Source organism: Coffea eugenioides, chromosome 2 (assembly GCF_003713205.1).
Source record: "Coffea eugenioides isolate CCC68of chromosome 2, Ceug_1.0, whole genome shotgun sequence".
Taxonomy (NCBI): Eukaryota; Viridiplantae; Streptophyta; class Magnoliopsida; order Gentianales; family Rubiaceae; genus Coffea; species Coffea eugenioides.
The window spans coordinates 38,339,394-38,359,701 of NC_040036.1; the positions used below are offsets into that span (position 1 = coordinate 38,339,394).

General features: G+C 36.0%; 1 protein-coding gene and 1 pseudogene across 1 annotated transcript; both read left to right on the forward strand.

The window, feature by feature from the left end:
• Positions 1-11,564: 11,564 nt before the first annotated feature.
• On the forward strand, positions 11,565-14,076 carry LOC113761108 (probable amidase At4g34880). The gene is made up of 5 exons (XM_027303953.1): positions 11,565-12,147; positions 12,348-12,562; positions 12,705-12,947; positions 13,269-13,467; positions 13,594-14,076. Exons 1-5 carry the CDS (start codon positions 11,629-11,631, stop codon positions 13,942-13,944), a joined length of 1,527 nt encoding a protein of 508 aa, XP_027159754.1. The 5' UTR covers positions 11,565-11,628; the 3' UTR covers positions 13,945-14,076.
• Positions 14,077-15,589: 1,513 nt separating this feature from the next.
• On the forward strand, positions 15,590-19,660 carry LOC113759674 (annotated as a pseudogene).
• Positions 19,661-20,308: the final 648 nt, after the last annotated feature.

Genomic DNA, 20,308 nt, shown 5'->3' on the forward strand with positions numbered 1-20,308 from the left:
CACCGCAAAGTTCACTTGTCTTTATTCAGTGTAGTTCAAAGCTGTGAAAATATTAATCATGACTTCTAACCATTGTTCAGCTATGTCCGGATCAGGCCCTCCAACGAATTTTGGAGGTACAAATTTTTAAAACCTCTCAAGAGCCTTATCCTCTCCTATCTCAGGGTTCCGGGGTTGATTCACTTGCATTTGCCCTTGTTGATCCACCAGTCTTGCTAAGATATTTGTCATTTTTTGTATTGCTGTTGCCATTTGGTCTCCGGCTTCGACCCTCGGTCCACGTTCTTACTCAGTCACTGTTTCTCTTTCTTCTCTTGGTTCCTGGGCTCGCTTAGCTCCACGGCCACGACCCCGTCCACGACTACGTCTTCCCTCCATACTCTTTTTTTTTCTCTCTCTTTTCTTTTCTTTTTCCAAAAGGTAATTTAATAAATAAATGAAGTAAATTGACTAAAATAACAAGATCGAACGTACCAAATACACAGAGAGACATATCACGTTAGGCAGATAGTCAAAAGCAATCACTATCACACAGGTAAGTATTATCATACCACAAATAAAGGTCATGCAGTAACAATACAAGGGCAAATCGAAAGAAAAGGCGATATGTCGTCCCAGTCTCAGTTAAATAACCCTGTCCGGTCTCTCACGTCACTTTCTATCCAAACTAGACGTCCGTTGATCTCTTGTACTCATTCTAGCCAAACAAAGCCTGTTCATGTTCCCAAAATGCAAGTCTCAAGTACTTAGCATCGCCTCAACTCTGGAGTACTCGGGCACGAGAATCCGAAATAAGATAATTCACATCTCGAGTTGGCCAGTCCTAAGAGTAAACTATCTACAATCAAAATTCCTACCTGACGTACCTATCTATGGTCCTCAGATACCATGAGAAGGATTTAAGGTCTATAACATTTATGATCCATAACTTATGCTCAAACGAGCACTTAATCCTTCATACTTATTCACCACTTAACTCAGGCTCACTCCGCGCAGAGACCACGCGAAGTAGGCTCTGATACCAACTGTGACAGCCCCACCTTCCCTTAAGGCGAACCAAAGGGTTCGGCAGACCGCCTGCCCATCTCTCGTCGGGACTCGGTCATACCTCAATCAAAACTGAATAAAACCACAAGAACAAGTATAACAACAATCCAAAACTTAAAATGAAACTTATATACATTTCTATCTCCAAAAGGGGGTACAAACTCAAATATACAAAGGTTCTCAATTCTTCATACATCCAACCCGTGCCAAGCGCTAAGGCGAGAACCATTACAAAATTTCAAGAACTAGTCTAGGCTAGTCTATACAGAGCTCTCGTCCTTGCTCGCCTTCCCCTGTTAAGGAAAACAAAACTAAAGGAATGAGTTAAAAGCTCAGTGAGGTTCCAAACACATAATCAAACAATAAGTCCATTGAAAGCGATAATCAAACAATAAGTCAAACAATAAGTCAAGAAATATTACAATATAAAGCGATAATAACACATTCATTAAAAGGATACGTGCTCACAAGGAGCCATTCATTCATTCATTCTCCTTTCATTTTCTTATTCCTCCAATCATTTGAAAATGCATTTTGTAAGTAAAAACCCCTCATTCACAATACCAATCGTTCATTCATTTCATTTTACCCATTCTGGACGTTGGCTGGACTCCACAAGACTACAAGGTAATACTCGAGTATACCAAACATTCACCCAGGGTCACCAAATCACCCGACCGAATCCGCTTCTGGCTCGAGTCGGCTTCTGGCTCGAGTCGCTCGGTAACGAAGGGCAAGGCCCAATTCAGCCAACAGGCTTACATTCATGCACATGTAACGTTTCAATCATTGAATCATTGAAAATTTCACATTCATTTAGGTAGAGTGCGATAAAGTACACACTCGTCTAGAAAACTCATTTTAGCAATCATAGAACGCATTTAACATGTTATCAATCATTCATACAAGTCATATAATCAAGAAAACATAACAAACAAGAAACACTCACCTATTTACGCAAAATAACGCCCAAAATATCCTTCCGGATATTACCCTCAGTCACCGATGAAACCTAAGATTAAGCAAGAGAGAATATTACAGTTCATCTAGTAAAAACAATTAGGTGAAATCGAAGAAAATCCGATTAACGACGAGTAGAACGTATAAAGATGACTTTAAAGGTGAAAAGAAGGCATTTGGATCTGAGGACGGGAATAACTAAGGTTTCACAAACCAAACGTAAAACTAAACTCAAAAGGGTTATAGAATTTCCAAAACACTTGGACCAAAGACAAATCAGAATCTAACTAGATAGGCTAAAGAAATATTATTTTCAGAATCGTTTATGTGGCTCAAAATCAACATATATTCAAGTAGATATTATATAACAAATGTCTTGATGAAAATCATGTGAAAGGAGGACACTTAAAACCTTACTTGAAAGTAGTTTTTTCGTAGCCAAGAAAACCCTAATTCATACCTCTTTATTTTGGTAAGGAGTAAGTAAACGTTTGAAGTTTCAAACCGAAGAGGTATCATGTTTTAAAATGGTAAAACGGTCATGATATTCACCAAGCGGAGATATATAAGTTCAAATAGAAATGTACTCCTCGAACACCCTTCGAAAGAACCAAAGTAGTTCTCAATGAAGTACGTCCAACTCGACACAAAAATCACATTTCCAAATCCACACTAACTCACTCAAATTACAAGAGAATAAACGGGCAGCATTTCCCCCTAAATTCTTCACTTTCACCCTACAATCAAATACCCATTCTCATAGCAACTAACCACAATCACACATACGGTTCATAAGCAATAAAACACATCCAATTAGGCCACAATACCCTTCAATCAAAGCCAATTAGAAGCTTAAGAGCCAACCATAAGAAAACCCCCAAATTAAACCCTAAAATTGGAATTTCCGTATAAACCAGAAATTTTCTACAAACAATCGCAATTAATGCACAAAAATTCCATTTAATACCATTTAGGGCTATTAATCCAAGACTAACCATAACCATCATGTGAAAACAGAAAAATTCCCCAAAAATCAGAAAATTACCATACTACTACTGTAACCCAAGAAATCTCTCACAAAACCACACATTTAACAACTATAAACCCCTACTACACAATTATTAGAAGTAAAAGAGGGGTTCTTGACAAGTTACCTTAGAAACACTAGAAAGATGATAGCTTAGAACTTCCCCCTCAGAAATCACTCCACTAACACCTTTAATCCTTCTTAGCTAGCACTTGTACGGAGTAGTTTGTAATTCCACTGGTTAGAACTCAAGATTTGAGCAAAAATTGAAGATTGAAAATGAAAAGCTTTCTTGGTTTTTCTCTCAAGACAGCCGGTTAAGCTAGGACCAAAATAAAGATATTTTGGCCAAAAAACAGGATAAGAAGGAAAAAAAACAGCCGGTCAAATCTGGCTGCCGGCCTGCCACGTCACAATCCGGCCGGATTCAAGGAAGAAGGGAAAATTAATTTTTTTCAAAAACCAACAACAATCCGGCCAAGAACTAGCCGGATTTGCAGCCAGATTTGGTCCTTCCTCTTTTCCACCAAATTTTTTTTCTTCTTTCCTAGTTCAAATGCCGCGCTCATCCGCACTTCCAACTCATAGACATATATACATATCTCACATCACACGTTCACATATATGCAATGAAAACCCTCCTTAGAAATGGATAGCAAATTCTTTTCATTTTTAAAAGGAAGGTGACAATAAACAAAATGCTGAGAAAATGTGAAAATTTTAGGGTTCTCACACATTTTCTCCATTCTTAGGACGTTTGATCCAACTAACCAATGTCCGAACTTGCATTCAACCTTAAATGATAAGTTTTATTCAAATTTTATTTTCCTCCTTTCATTTTTCATTGATTTTGGACCTATTTCTAGTAACTTTCTCATGAAAAGATATTAGTCTAAATCATCATTTTGTCTTGTTAATCATCAAAATCAAGGATCGATCAAGCTAGCTTTTCAGCCACAAGTACAAGGGCCACCTCTATAGTTCAAACATGAGAAGTGCAAGGAACTACATGCCACGTATGGGTGGCCACGTCCGAAGTCCAAGTAGGACCCACGTGCCACATATGAGGGCCAACTCTAAAGTCTGAGCATGATCAAGTGGACAATGTACGAAAACTACCTCCAAATTCTAAGCATGGTAGGGGATACCATGTGCAAGGAGTTGCGTGCCACCTCTATAGTTTGAGTATGACCAAATGGTCAGTTTAGGTTGTAATGGGTTTTGTGAGGACACAAAGTCCTTAAGTAGGTGTGAATATGAGATCCCAATTCTATCCCACATAAGGACATCAAGGAAGAAAGTATTAGTATAACATCCTAGGTCCATGGGCTAGTAAATAAATTGGGTTAATCATTTTAACATGATTCCGCTCAAAAGTTACATAGGATGCATTTGATAAAATTGAAATTTGAAAACTGAAATCTAAAATCTGAAGTGTGAATTTATTAAGTTATTGAATTGTTAAGTATTAAATCTAATAAATTTGAGTCTATATTATATTCAATGATAAGTTAATAGTTTCTCACTTATTGTTTGGAGCAAGTTTTACCTAGGAGATTTAGTGTCATTTAATTAATTCAGATATTCAAATTTTGATTATCAAACGCATCCGAATATATTAAGATCTGAATCCATTAAACTTAAGTGCTGAATTGGAATATTAAACAAGGCCTCAAGACTATCTCGTGGCTCCGAGGCGTTACATTTAATTAATTCAGATATTCAAATTTTGATTATCAAACGCATCTGAACATATTAAGATCTGAATCCATTAAATTTATGTACTGAATTGGAATATCAAACAAGGCCTAAAGACTATCTCGTGGCTCCGAGGTGTTACATTTGTACTATGGATAGATCAAGTCAACCCACCGGCACAAGCAGATAGATGCAGATGGCTCATACCTTCTTCAATCAGTATGCAAATGCGGAAACAATAATCTTCAACAGTTGTGCAAGGCATACATACTGTTAGCAGTACTGCCTGCTTTTAAGCTTTTCATGCTTTGCATCCTCAGAAACAATAATCTAGCATTTTGCGGTGCTTTTCCCAATCTCTTAACTCCGTACTATCTTCATAAAGGTTGCATTTTCATTAAAGCATTCATTTACTTTCGCTATCACTACCACCCCAAAGTTGGTGCTCAGGTCTTCAAACCAAACCAAAATTCTCTGGAAGCTGTTTCCAGGTGATGCGTAAATTACTCCTCTAGCCTATTCATGAAGCCAAGTTGCATGCTGCTTCCTCCTCCTACAAAACCTTAAATATGGACAAACATGCTGGGAATTACTTTAGTATTAAGATTTGAAAAACTTTAGGGTATTAAAGATGCCACAATATTGAGTAGCTAGGAAGGGGAAGAAGGGTATTAATAAAACCGAGCTACACTAACATACATAAGTTGCATTCACTTACCAACATCATTCGTATTCTTTTTTCTTTTGATTGTCTTTTCCTACATTGGTTGTTTCATTGCCTGTGTATTAGCGAGTATGCAATGCTTATTTGTCTGTTGTAGCATGGAAGGCCTTTCTTGGATGACTATGTGCGTAAACTATTCAGTACCACTTGCTTCTATTAACAACACAAGGAAATCATCATTCTAGCTTTCTTTTGTTTTCCATTTTGAGTCAAACACCCGGAGAGAAACAATTGCGTATCACAGTCTACCATTTGTATCTGTTCAAAAGTAACAATTATTAGTTGGTAGTTGTTGAATGTAATCTTGAAATTATGTTTACTCGAAAAAGAAACAAGATGATGAGTCGTGAGAGGATATGCTTACTAGCTTCTAAATAACCATAAAATTCACAACATTGCAGATGTTTAGATAGTGCATTTGGAGAAAATACTCACTAGATGCTCCAGAAAACTTCCGCATGCAAGTTTCTTGTATTCAACTCTTACTGATTAGAGGGTGATACTTATTACTAGTATTCACATGCAAGCACATATGCAGATCTGTTTCTAATGCCGTTTATGTGCTTGATACAATCGTGCTCTTTGATCCAAGAGAGCATGAAGTGACCAAAAGCAGCTATTAAGTTCATTCCTGCTGCTGGCAATAAGCAATTCCTCAACAAAAATGGCTGAAACAGAAGAAATTGGGTATGGTAAGAACTTCTTTTGTCAACCTTCCAATTAGGCCAGTCCAATGGGGTTCCAATTCTTGAGACCCGTCTGAGCACATTAAGGTAGAAATGCGTTTGATTGAACTCAAAATATCTCTTGTTCTGGGCCAATGCTTTTACATCCCTTCAAAGAGGCAAGACAGTAGCAGTGCTGGCTGAATTTAAGCTCTTCCTCAATGATTATCTGCAAGGCCTAACTGAATCTACTGTGCGGTCATGAATTGACATTATAGCACTGAACAAGAACAATCCTCATTGCATATTGTATTTGTCTGACTTTGATACCTATTACACGGTTAAATGGTCAGATACATCTCGAATGGAGGCTTGCACACTTCTCATTTAAGTCACGGTTTTGCAGGAGAGTGTTGGTTAATTACATACCTAATCCATTTAGGGAAATACTGAGATGACAATTCGTAACTTCAAATGAGCTAAGGACAAATCTTGGTCACGAATTTCTGAACTCATGTACCTACAACTTCTCTATCCAGTTCCCAGAATTAATTGCAAAACTACCACCCAAATCCAATTTTCCTCCTTCTTAACTCCAAGTCCCGCCCGTTCTTGCAGTCCACCCCCAGTTCAACCTCTATCTCTACAAGTTACGTACAACCCCCGTTCCTGTCCTCCCCCCCCCCCCACCCCCACCCCAAAATTGAAACTCCCTTTGTTGATTCTTTCCATATGCCCTATCACCAAACCATACCAGTTAATTATTGTTACTCTCTAGTCTCAAGTGATTTTTCCCTTTATATTTATTTGTAATGACAAAATTAGTCAAGCAAAGATGTTCTTTGCCATACCTGGGAAATTTTGAAGAGAAAAAGGATGATTTTATTTTTACAATTTTTGCAGCAAAGAAGATAGTTGTCTTTATTGCAAGAGGGAAATTTTCTTCCTAAGATAAATTACCTTTTACCCCATGTGATTTGGTACTTTATCACATAATATTCCTTTGTTTTAAAAACTTGCATATAACTTTTTCATGGTTTTGGGTTAAAGTGTCACTGTTACTTTTTTTGTTAAAATTAACGGTCAATAGTAAAAAGTGAAAATCAAACTAAAAAATTGATAAATTTGCGCTTTCATTATTTTTTTTTCCTCTAAACATAAAAAAGGAAATTAAAAAATAGATAAATAAGAACTAGAAAATACCATTAAAATTTTGATTTAAAAACCTATAATGATATTTGTATTAAAAAATATTTGGTATATATTGTTTCTTATTTACTTGTTTTATATTTCCATTCAATCTTTTCTTATTTATTTATTTATTTTCCTTCCATCTCTTTTGTATTTGGAGAAAATTAAGGTTTTGAGAGAGAGAGAGAGAGAGATGGAAAAATGAAAAACAATGGTGAAAGGACGAATTTATCAATTTATTAGTTTGATTTTGACTTACACTTTAACCCATACTATAAGGGGGTTATATATAAATTTTTAAAGCATAGGAGAGTTATATGATAAAATGCCAAATGAAAGGGGATAATAGGTAATTTACCCTTTATTCTTTCATTCAGGATTAGGGGTACTTTAAAAAAAATTTAGATCATAGGAAATTGTTGGAAAACTAACCGGCTAGAACAGGTGACTAATTTTTGTGAATTACAGTGTCTATCATCGAACCATTACTCATCCATTTATTAGTAGGCGACTTTGGATGAACTGAGTTAACTTTGATTGACAACTATAACGGAAAATGATATCCATGAGGAGTAGAATCTGCTATTTCGAAAGGCACAAGGCATTGATAAAAAGACAGAAAGATCTATATAACAAAATGGCGTCGTAATGAATTTCAAACAAGGATGCATATGAGGCTGAAAACATGATGGTCCCTGCTGATCCTCATCTGAGGCCTTGTTTTTTGTTGTGTAAAGTTGATTTTAGAAAATGAGAATAAAAAAAATCAAAATAGATGCTTTTTTTTTTTTTTTTGAGTCAAAAAATCCAAAATCAGGATACCAAAAACAAGTAAAAAAAATAACAAAATAGCATTTCAAAATCAAAAATCAAAATTAGATTTAGAAAACTAGTTGAGAACAAGGCCAGAATCTTCCAAGTTAAAGTAGGGAAAAAATTTATCAATATAAAGAAGCTTTTTTTACAATTAATAAATAAAAATGAAAGAGTTACTCTTTTATGCACTGTCAGTATACACGAGCAGTATTGGATGTACGTCATGTAGTTTAATTTTAAATTTGAAATTTAGTATTTACAGATGTGGCCTATATCCATAATTGTTAGTTACACTGGCATATGAAAATTTAATCCAAAATGAAAGGATAAAATTTTTTATGTACTATCAATATATACAAGAGCTGTATTAGATATATGCCTCGTAATTTAATTTCAAATTTTGAATTAGAAATTGTAGGATGCAGGCAGACAATACATAAACATTTAAAAGTGTAGCTAGGTGTTCTTCTAAAATTAGTTGGAACAAGGTTACAAGGGGTAACAAAATAAGCTTCCAACCAATTAGCTAATCTTTATATAAATATAGAGCAAACTGATATTAATGAATAATAATTTTGATATTTAGTTAAAGTGAGTTTTTAGCTTATCATCAGAAATAAATTTACCAATATGTCCATTAAACTCTCTTTCTCTATAAGTACACAAATACAAAAAAATTTTAAAGATAAAAACATAATATTTCTGTGATGCTTTACTTCAATATCATAATTTGACTAGTTGTCAAACAAATATAACTTAATCAATTCAACAACTTAATTCTTTCAACGGTAAACTTTAACTTTCAGAATTCAGATTTCAAACTTCAGTCTTATCAATCAAACGAGCAGTAACTTCTGAAATCATGAAAAAAAACAACTTCTGAAATCATGTGTTTCTAGTGTAAGAACAAAAAATTAAAAAAAAAAAATTCCCCATATTTTTCCTTTCCTTCCTAAACAAAGCATGAAACTGCGGAGAATTTGCAGACGTATTTTATGGACTTTATCTCGAAACAAAATTAAGACCAAGTATTTGGTACATACAACCCAAGTTGGACTACATGTCAGTTATAAATATTATCATCAATCTAATGGTCTAGTTTAAAGAAGTATTACAAACTTAAGACCAAGTATTCGGTACATACAACCCAAGTTGGACTACATGTCAGTCAATGACGGAGCCAAAGGGGCTGAGGGGGACATGTTTTGAAAATTTTAATTCATAATATGTAAATTTATACATAAGACAAAGTTGGCCCCCCTAATTTTTTATAATTTTAGTTTATATTATGAGAGTTTATATATACATATATATATATATTTCTGTGTGTGTGCATGAATTAGCCAACTTTGATTTAATTTTTTCTTCAAAAAAAGTTATTTATTTTTTATTGTGCTAATTCTTTAACATTTGAAAAATTAAACGTATAATTTGATAATCCATAGTAAATTGACCCAATTTGATATATTATAATAAAAGACTCAATTCATAATTATCAATGGGCTAAAACAAAAATAATTACTTTATTGGTCCATATACAAATATACAACTTAAGCTAATTGATAAAAATTTAAAATTAGTGATCTATACTCTTGTTGACCCATATACAAATGTACAAATAATTACTTGAAGGCTTGGTGAAGACAAGAAATTGAGTGATCTATCCTGTTGTTGACAGATTGACTATATTGTTCTCACTCTTCCTATGTCGATTGCAACTATAGAACGTATATTTTCAATTATGAATATAATCAAAACAAGATAAAAGATAATTTCTTGAATGATTGTCTAACAATATACATAAAAAAAAAGGAAGTTGTTCAGAAATTTAGTACTAATTTAATTATAGATGAATTTAGTTCTATGACAGAACGTAAAACTCAGTTTACTTTTAAGAAAAGAGGTTGAAATTCAAGGTATGCTAACATAACTTTTATCTTTTATTAATTAAAAATAGTTATATTTATATTGCATAGTTATATTTTTGTTTTTGCACGGGTGACATATTGGAGCATTTTTTCATAATGTACAATTTGGGTAGTTTATGATGTTATAAGATATTTAATCAAATGTTATTTCTTATCCTAATTTTTGTTATGACTATGCTGCATATTTATGAAATAGACATACCTTTATAATTAAAATTAAAATTTGATATTTTAAGATGTCATATATTTAAATAGATGAAAATTATTTTGAATATAACATATTAAGATAATTTTGTTCAGAAAAATTTTGGCCCCCTTCCCAAGGAAAAAATCCTGGCTCCGTTCTATAGTCTATAGAATGGATATTTTCAATTATGAAGATAATCAAAACAAAGCTCCAAAACAAGATAAAAGATAATTTCTTGAATGATTGCCTAACAATGTACATAAAAAAAGGAAGTTGTTCGAAAATTTAGCATTGATTCAATTATACATAAATTTAGTTCTATAAAAGAATGTAAATCTCAATTTACTTTTAATAAAAGAGGATGAAATTTCAAGGTATGCTAACATAACTTCTATCTTTTTGAATTAAAAATAGTTATATTTATATTGCATAGTTATATTTTTGTTTTTGCACAAGTGACATATTGGAGCATCTTCTCATAACGTGCAACATAGGTGGTTTGTAATGTTATAAGATATTTAATCAAATATTATTTCTTGTCTTAACTTTAGTTATGACTATGTTACATATTTATGAAATAGACATACATTTATAATTAAAGTTAATATTTGATATTTTAAGATGTCATATATTTAAATAAATGAAAATTATTTTGAACATAACATATTAAGGTATTTTGTTGGAAAAAATTTGGGCCCCCCAAGGAAAAAAATCCTGGGTCCACTGTCAGTTATAAATATTATCATCAATCTGGTCTACTTTAAAGAAGTATTATTGTTATCTTGCTCGTATATGACAATGACTATGAGGATGGCTACTTTGACTGCTAGTTTTTTGTTGATCAATTATCCAATCAAAAGAAAGTCTTCACGACTTAACTTCCTCAAGTATAATGTACCAAATTTTACCTACTCCAGTATTTTATCTGCAACATGCTTTTTCTATTTATATATATCTCTGTCATTGCAATTTGATTGGCATCATTTCCGTGTGAAGAAGGATTCCTCATCTTCTTACCTTTAAGCTTGGCTTCACTAAACTGAATTGTCAACCTCACTCATTGTTAGGATTTTCTCCCCTCTCTGTTTCTTGTTTCCCGCGAGATTTATGTTTCTACTCCAAATGTACCATACCAAAAACAAAAGTCAGTCAGCAGAAAATCCCTTTTTTTTTCAGTCAACTGGATGTCTTTATCATTGAAAACATGGCCAAGAAAACAACAGTAGAGGATGGAATCATCCGACTATATCATATATATATATATATATATATATATATACCCATTGTCTTGACTATACTAGTGAATTACAACAAGAAGAAATAGAACTTAGTTATCAGTATATAGAAATAGTTTCTCTCAAAGATATTACAGTATAGAAATCCATATGGATATAGCGCTACTACTTTTCTGGAGTACTACTATTCTTGGCCTTAGCCATAATGCTGAAGGAAGTCTATTCTCAATCAGAGAAGCTACTGTGCATGATATTAGGATTGCCTTGGATCATAACAGACTCACTTCTCGGGAATTGGTGGAATTCTACCTCAAAGAGATTAGGAGACTAAATCCAGTTCTTAATGGAGTCATAGAAGTGAATCCGGATGCTCTGCATTTAGCCCGCAAGGCAGACCAGGATCGAAAAGCTAAGAAGCCAGGCTCCATGACAGGACTAGCTGGTATCCCAATTCTGCTCAAGGATAACATTGCAACCAAGGACAAGCTTAACACAACAGCTGGATCTTATGCACTTCTGGGATCAGTTGTACCTCAAGATGCAGGGGTGGTCAAGAAGCTAAGGAGGGCTGGTGCAATCATCTTAGGAAAGGCTAGCATGACAGAATGGGCTGGTGCCAGGTCATCAGGTGTGCCTAACGGTTGGAATGCTAGACGTGGCCAAAGTGTGGTAAGTTGCTGACATGCTCCATTTGGTTTCCAATTTTCCATGCAACTATATGAGTCAGAAATTTTCTTTTTCTTTGTTTTGTTTTTTCAGAAAATTGTGGTTTAGGAATCAAAATCTGAGTCCTTATGCAGCCTTTCTAGGTCAATTAGAAATGCAAGTACTGATATACAATGCCATGTTGTGGCTTCGATTCCATGTAGAATCCGTACCTTAAATCTGCTTATCCATGTGGATCAAGCACCGGATCAGCAATATCAGTAGCAGCAAATATGGTTGCAGTCACACTAGGTACAGAAACAGCTGGATCCATTTTATGCCCTTCTAGTTATAATTCAGTCGTGGGGATCAAACCTACTGTAGGGCTAACAAGTCGAGCCGGTGTTGTCCCTTTTTCACCTCGACAGGATACGGTTGGGTAATGAATGATGCTTAATTTGCTTTTATTTTATTGCTATTTCATCGCCATACCGTATAAAGGTGAATTAGTACTTGAAAATGAACAAGAAAGCATAACAATAGATACAAAATCATAACAATATATTTATGGGACAGAACAGGCCAATATGCAGGACAGTTTCAGATGCAGTGTATGTTCTTGATGCCATTGTTGGATTTGATCCTGATGATGCAGTAGCAACCAAAAAAGCTTCAAAGTATATTCCTCATCGAGGTTATTTGCAATTTCTCAAGTCTAATGGACTTAAGGGAAAGAGATTGGGGATTCCAAGGTACTCCTTTGTGGGATTCAGCAACTCTTCTGTAGCACTGAAAGCTTTTGAAACTCACTTCCGCGTTCTAAGGTGAGTTCAGTAGCATAAACTTTGAAGTTCTACTATACCTAATTGAAATCTCACATTGGATGCAGAGGGAAAGATGATTGTGATTCATCTAGTGTGTGAACAAGTCTGTACAGTAGTAAAGTAGCAGAATGACTAGCTACCACAATATTTTTTGTTCGTACTTTGAACAGATTATTGATAACTTAGCATTTGGACCCCAATTAAAAACCTTCCAGCATGTCTTTTGGTTAATTCACAGAGCAAATTGGGTTGGATTTGGTTAGCCTATTTCAATATTGTTAAAGGTCTAACACAGTATTATGAGATTTTGGCTAAAACAAGGCAACGAGGTGCAGTATTGGTAGACATTGTGGATACAGCCAGCTTCGACACCATCATAATTTCAATGTTAAATGACGAATCCAAAGCCTTGATTGTGGAATTCAAGCTGGCACTAAATGCTTATCTAAAGCAGTTGATCACCTCTCCTGTGCGATCTCTAGCCGATGCAATAGTCTTCAATAAGGATCACTCGAAGTTGGTAAGTAACAGAATCTTTAGTTTAGGGTCATGTTCATTCACAACGTAGGCAATGGTTGGCTAAAATTCAGTCCATAGCCTTTGTTAGAAAAACACGGCACTCTAAGACTACTCTATTGTGCTTCAGGAAAAGATAAAAGAGTACGGACAAGATATATTTGAGGCGGCAGAGAAAACCAATGGCATTGGCATACTGGAAAGGCAACTACTGCTTAATTTAACTAGAGCGTCCAAAAATGGATTTGAGAAGTTGATGAAGGAAAATAAATTGGACGCCTTAGTGACACCTATTAGCACAATTGTATCTGCTATTTCCGCCGGAGGATACCCTGGAATAAATGTTCCAGCAGGTTATGACACTGACGGCACCCCATATGGCATTTCCTTTGGAGGGCTAAAAGGATCGGAACCAAAACTGATAGAGATCGCATATGACTTTGAGCAAGCCACAAAGATCAGGAAGCCACCTCCTCTGTGAAGATTAAATATTCACGACATAAATAAAACTGAGCTGTATCTTCTGATATTAGCATCTTTGATTGCTGTATAACTATGACATCTTTGTTGCCGAATTCTAGATAATATGTGTGCTGTTTCATGAACATCTTTATTGTGTTGTGTCTGGCGCATTAGTAGACCGCAATTGAACACCTTTTTTTTCTTTTGTTGTTTGTGATCTGATTATTGTGCTCTGTCGTGAGGCCAGCGGGGAAGGGGGAGGGGGAGGGGTGAAGGGAGAGGGGGAGAGAAGGAAGGGGACAAGGAGCAGGAGGGGGGAGAGGAGAGGAGGAGGAGAAAGGAGGAGAGGTAGGGAGAAAGGGAAGAAAAGGGGGAGCTTTTGAGATTTTATTATTTTGCCGTAAATTTCCTACAACATTTCTTTGTGGTTTACTAGTTTACCTAATTAACAGGGTAGAAACTTTTTCTCTGCACAGCGGATAAATCTAGTTAAACCACGAGCACAAGCAGATACAAGCAGATGGCTAATTCCATCTTCAACTATAATTCAAATGGAAAAACAACATTTAGACTGTCCCAAAACTTTTTATGCTCCGCATCCTCAAAAATCAATATCTAGTATGCGGAACCCAAAACATTCTACTAAAAAGTTATAAGGGATAAATTTCTAAGATCAATGTATATAGGGAGACAATTACATACATAAAAATATGTGTAGAAGAAGAGAAATAAGTCAAAAATATTATATCAATGATACAACAAAATAAGCCTATCAAACTTTTACTCTTCACTTCTCAATTAAATGATGATTATAACAAGATTCCCTATTTATATCAGATGACTTGGTAAACAAATCTTCACAGCTACCATAAATTTTCAAACATAATATCACTTTCTAAACAATAAAACTACGATAATTTGGCTCCAATAAAGCTACTAAAAATGTAACTTGACTAAAATAATACAGTTATACTGAGTGATTTCTTGTTTATTGGTTAGGTAAACTTTTAATATCTTCCACTGCATGATTTTTCGTGCTAACAAGCTCAAAGGAAAGAAATTGTGTGTGGTAAGAATTCCCTTTTCAACCTTTTGAATAGATCTGATACGGTTCCAATTCTTGAGAATGATTTGCGCACATTAAGATAGACAAGTGATGACTGAAATAAGTTATATTGCCAGTTCTAGGCCATTAATTGTGCTTAGCTTAGCTAGCATGTTTTCTTCTTCTCCCTGAATAAGTTGAAGCCAGCAATACTGGCTGAGACAGCATTTGTGGCCGAGACAGTAGCAATACTGGCTGAATTTAAGCTCTCCCTATTACACGATTATCTTGAGGGCCTAATTGAATCTCATGTACTATCGTTTGCTGAAATTATATCATTCAACAAGAACAATCCTGATTGGGTATTTGAATAATCTGACATAGACATCCTATTACACGATTAAATGGTTAGCTATATCACAAAGCAAGAATTGCATACTTCTCAATCAACTCATGGTTTTGCAGGAGAGTTTTGGCGACTTCGATGGTCAAGATGTTTTGGTTACGGCAGATTCAGAATTGGGATTGGTCAGGAAGAGAAGTAGGCAATGGAGTAGATGGAGAATAGTCAAGAGACGGCTTCAAGACATTAATTTTGGAGAATTACTTAGATGCTGTGATGACAATACGTTCATCTGCGGCAAGCCGGCAACAGTTTTGGCAATTTGAGGATGTCCCGGAATCAGTCCCCACCGGCTATGATAAAGATGCCACGCCGTTTGGGACAATATTTGCAGGTTTGAAAGGGATGGAGCCGAAGCTAATTGGGAGTGCTTTTGCTTTTGAAGAAGCCATCATGTTCTGCAGGTCCCAGAGGAGTTTATTTTAGTTGAAGCAGCTTTTTGGTTGCATGTTCTTGATATTCAGCATCCAATCATCCATTAATCTTGCTTTTCCTTCAGAAAGCATGTGCAGCATGTGGTTTGTGAAAGACATTCACTGGCATCCATGGTTCAAAGTCACGGTCGCGGTCGCAATTGCGGCCTGGAACGTTCCACATCGGTTTCGACATATCGATCGCGGTCTCGGTGAGACACAAATTTTAAAGTATTTAATATTCTAAAAATGGTTAATAATATAAAAAAGTATGCTAAATAAAAATAATTAAAAAATAGCAAAAGAAACGGCCAAGTCAATCCGTCGCGGTATGACTCGGCTGATTTCTCGTCTTGACTCGGGGTAACTCGGAGTAACTCGGCCGAGTCAATCCGTCACGGTGACGACTCGACCGATTTCTCGGCGAGTCAAGTATTTCGGTATCGTTTCGTCACGATATCGTATCGATAGGGGCCGAGTCGTTTCAGTCTCGGCCGAGACTTCGAACCATGCTGGCATCCACTATGTTGTTATTCACATGTTGTCGCTGAATAAAGCCATTCAATTAATGGTGGCCTTTGTTTTTACCAATGGAATGATCGGCAATGTCTTTGTCTTCTTTATTGAGTAAATCATCTCTTCCCTTCCCAAAGGAAAAAAAAAAGTAGTACAAAGATGGTGGAAAAATTAACCATGATACTCATATTTTTTTTATGTCAATTGCTAGTTTTAATGAAAAAAAAATTAACCATGATACTTTAGTTCAAATCATGAGGCAGCTATGTATGAATTTTTAAATCATGGGAATTATTTGATAAAGTACTAAACCATTGAACGATAAATAATAATTCACTTTTATTTATATATATTTTTGACCCCAAAAGGGCTATACTAAATATAAAAGTCAGTCAACAGAATGTCTTTATCATGGAAAACGTGGCCAAGAAAGCAACAACAGACGATGATGTCGTATTGCCTTGAATGTGGAATTCAAGCTGGCATTAAACACATTCTGTTGACTACTTAGTTATCAGTAGCTACTTCAGAATATATATATATATATATATATATATATATATGTATGTATGTATGTAGAAAAAGCGAGAAATAGTTTCTCTGCAGATATTACAGTGGAGCAATCCTTATGGATAGTTGGCTACTATTTGTTTTGAGTATGACTACTCTTGGCCTTAGTCATAATGCTGAGGGAAGTCCATTCTCATTCAGAGAAGCTACTGTACATGATATTAGGATTGCCTTGGATCATAACCGACTCACTTCTCAGGATTTGGTTGAATTCTACCTAGAAGAGATTAGGAGACTAAATCCAGTTCTTAATGGAGTCATAGAAGTGAATCCAGAAGCTCTATATTTAGCCCACAAGGCAGACCAGGATCGAAAGGCTAAGAAGCCAGGATCGGTGACAGGACTGGCTGGTATTCCGATCTGCTCAAAGACAACATTGCAACCAAGGACAAGCTTAACACTACAGCTGGATCTTATGTACTTCTTGGATCAATTGTACCTCAGGACGCAGGGGTCGTTAAGAAGCTAAGGAAGGCTGGTGCAATTATATTAGGAAAGGCTAGCATGACAGAATGGGCTGCATACAGATCAAACAATGTGCCTAATGGTTGGAATGCTAGACGTGGCCAAAGTGTGGTGAGTTGCTGATATTCTTCATTTGGTTCCCAAAATTTCATGCAACTATATCAGTCAGAAGTTTCCTTTTTTTTTCTTGTTCTATTTTTTCAATAATTTGTAGCTTAGGAAACAAAAAGTTGATTTCCTATGCAGCATTTCCAGGTCAATTAGAATTTCCGGTACAGATATAATTCCATATTGTGGATCTGATTCGATGTAGAATCCATACCTTAAATCTGCTGATCCATGTGGCTCAAGCACCGGTTCTGCAACATCAGTAGCAGCAAATATGGCTGCAGTTACACTGGGTACAGAAACATCTGGATCCATTTTATGCCCTTCTAGTTCCAATTCGGTTGTGGGAATCAAACCAACTGTAGGGCTCACAAGTCGAGCTGGTGTTGTCCCCATCTCGCCTCGACAGGATACTGTTGGGTAATGAAACATGATTAATTTACTTGTATTTCATCGCCAAATAGTATAAACTTGAAATTAGAACTCAAACATGACAAAGAAACTATTAGTAAATTGATACAAAATCATAACAATTCCTTTATGAGGCAGAACAGGCCGATATGCCGGACTGTCTCTGATGCAGTGTATGTTCTTGATGCCATTGTTGGATTTGATCCTGATGATGCAGTAGCAACCAAAAAAGCTTCCAAGTATATTCCTCGTGGAGGCTATTTGCAATTTCTTAAGTCTAATGGACTTGAGGGAAAGAGACTGGGGATTCCAAGGTACTCCTTTGTAGGATTCAGCAACTCCTCCGAAGAATTGATAGCTTTTGAACCTCACTTCCACATTCTAAGGTGAGTTCAGTAGCATGACCTTTAAAGCTTACATTGGGTGCCCAGAGAGAGATGATCGTGATCTATCTGGGATGCATGTGAACATTTCTGTAAAGTTATAAAGGAGCAGAATGACTAGCTACCACAAAATTTTCTGTTTGTACTTTGAATTGAATTTTGATTACTTTGCATTTGTACCCCAATTAAAAAACTTCCAGCATGTTTCTTGGTTGATTCACAGAGCAAATAGAAAATCTTGTTTTGGTTAGATTTGGTCAGCATATTCCAATACTGTTAAAGTTTTAACACAGTATTCTGAGGTCTTGGCTAAAACAAGGCAACGAGGTGCAGTATTGGTAGACATTGTGGATACAGCCAGCTTCGACACCATCACAGCTTCAATGTACAGTGACCAATTCAAAGCCATGAATGTGGAATTCAAGCTGGCATTAAATGCTTATCTAAAGCAGTTGATTGCCTCTCCTGTGCGATCCCTAGCCGATGCAATAGTCTTTAATAAGAAACACTCAAAGTTGGTAAGTAAACAATAGGCCCAATTCAGTTCATTGCCTTATGTTAGAGAAACAGTACTCTTAGACTACTTGACTGCATGTGCTTCAGGAAAGGATAGAAGAATACGGGCAAGATATATTTGAGGCAGCAGAGAAAACCCATGGCATTGGCAGAATGGAAAGGGGACTACTTCTTAATTTAACTAGAGCGTCCAAAAATGGATTCGAGAAGTTGATGAAGGAAAATAAATTGGATGCCTTAGTGACACCTAAATACAATATTATCTATGCTATTTCTGCAGGAGGATACCCTGGAATAAATGTTCCAGCAGGTTATAGCCCTGATGGCACCCCATATGGCATTTCTTTTGGAGGGCTGAAAGGATCAGAGCCAAAACTGATAGAGATAGCATACGACTTTGAGCAAGCCACAAAGATCAGGAAGCCACCTCCTCTCTGACGAGTATATACAACTGAGATGCACCTTTCGATAATAGCATCTCTGATTGCTGTACAACTGTGGCATCTTTATTTTCTACCTTACTTCAATAGATATGTGAACTTTAATGTATCGCTTAAAAAAAATTCAACATGTCATATTTGGATCTCAATACCTTGCATTGCATAGTTTCCCACCAAATCCAGAAATTCCATTTGTGTTCCTGTAGTCCATCCCACTTTATTGGAGAGGATTTCCAAGCCAGCTCTCTAGCTTTGCACGATAAGAGTGCATGTTCCAGAGTTTCATTAGATTCTCCACAGTAATTGCATCCGGGATTTCCTTTTCCTGTTCTGCTAAACACCACTTCGTTAGTAGGTAGAATGTTGTGAAGACACTTCCATAGGAAGTGTCTCACCTTGTGTTTAATGTTCACGCTCCATATTTGATTCCATAGTTTAGACTGCTCTTTGTTTCTGCTTCTTTAACCTTCTATCTCGCTTTCTCAACCACACATCCAGATTTTGTTGTGTAAAGGCCATTAGTTGAGTGGATCCATTTGAACTTATCTTTACCACCAAACATTCTTATTGGCATTTGTTGGATTTTTTGAATTTCCTCCTGGGTGAGCAGAGATTGCAGCAGTTCAGTGTTCCATTCATGGCCACATAAGAGTTCACTAACCCATTCCACCGTGCATCCGGCTGGTCTTGATGATGAGATTTTTCCACTGTCAATTCTGGGTAGCCAACAATCATTCCAGATGTTAACCGATCTGCCATCTCCCACTTGTTTCCTCAAGCCACTAGACAGTAAAGGTACAGATGTTAACCGACTTTGCCATAACCATGATGCTCCCACTTTGGCTTTTGAATCCAGAGAATCAGATTGAGGGAAATATCTGCTTTTCAACACTTTGCTCATTAACAAATTGGGGATAGTAACTGGCAAGAGTCCTCCATGCCTGCTTGGCAAGAAGTGCCATGTTGAAGCATTGAATGTCCCTTTTAACTCTAGACTCTAGAGTCTAGAGAGGCCTCGCACTTCTTCCAGTGCATCTTTTTTTTCCCGTTGGTCATTGGCCCACCAAAATTTGGCCATGATACCACTTAACTCTTTGTACATGTTACTATATA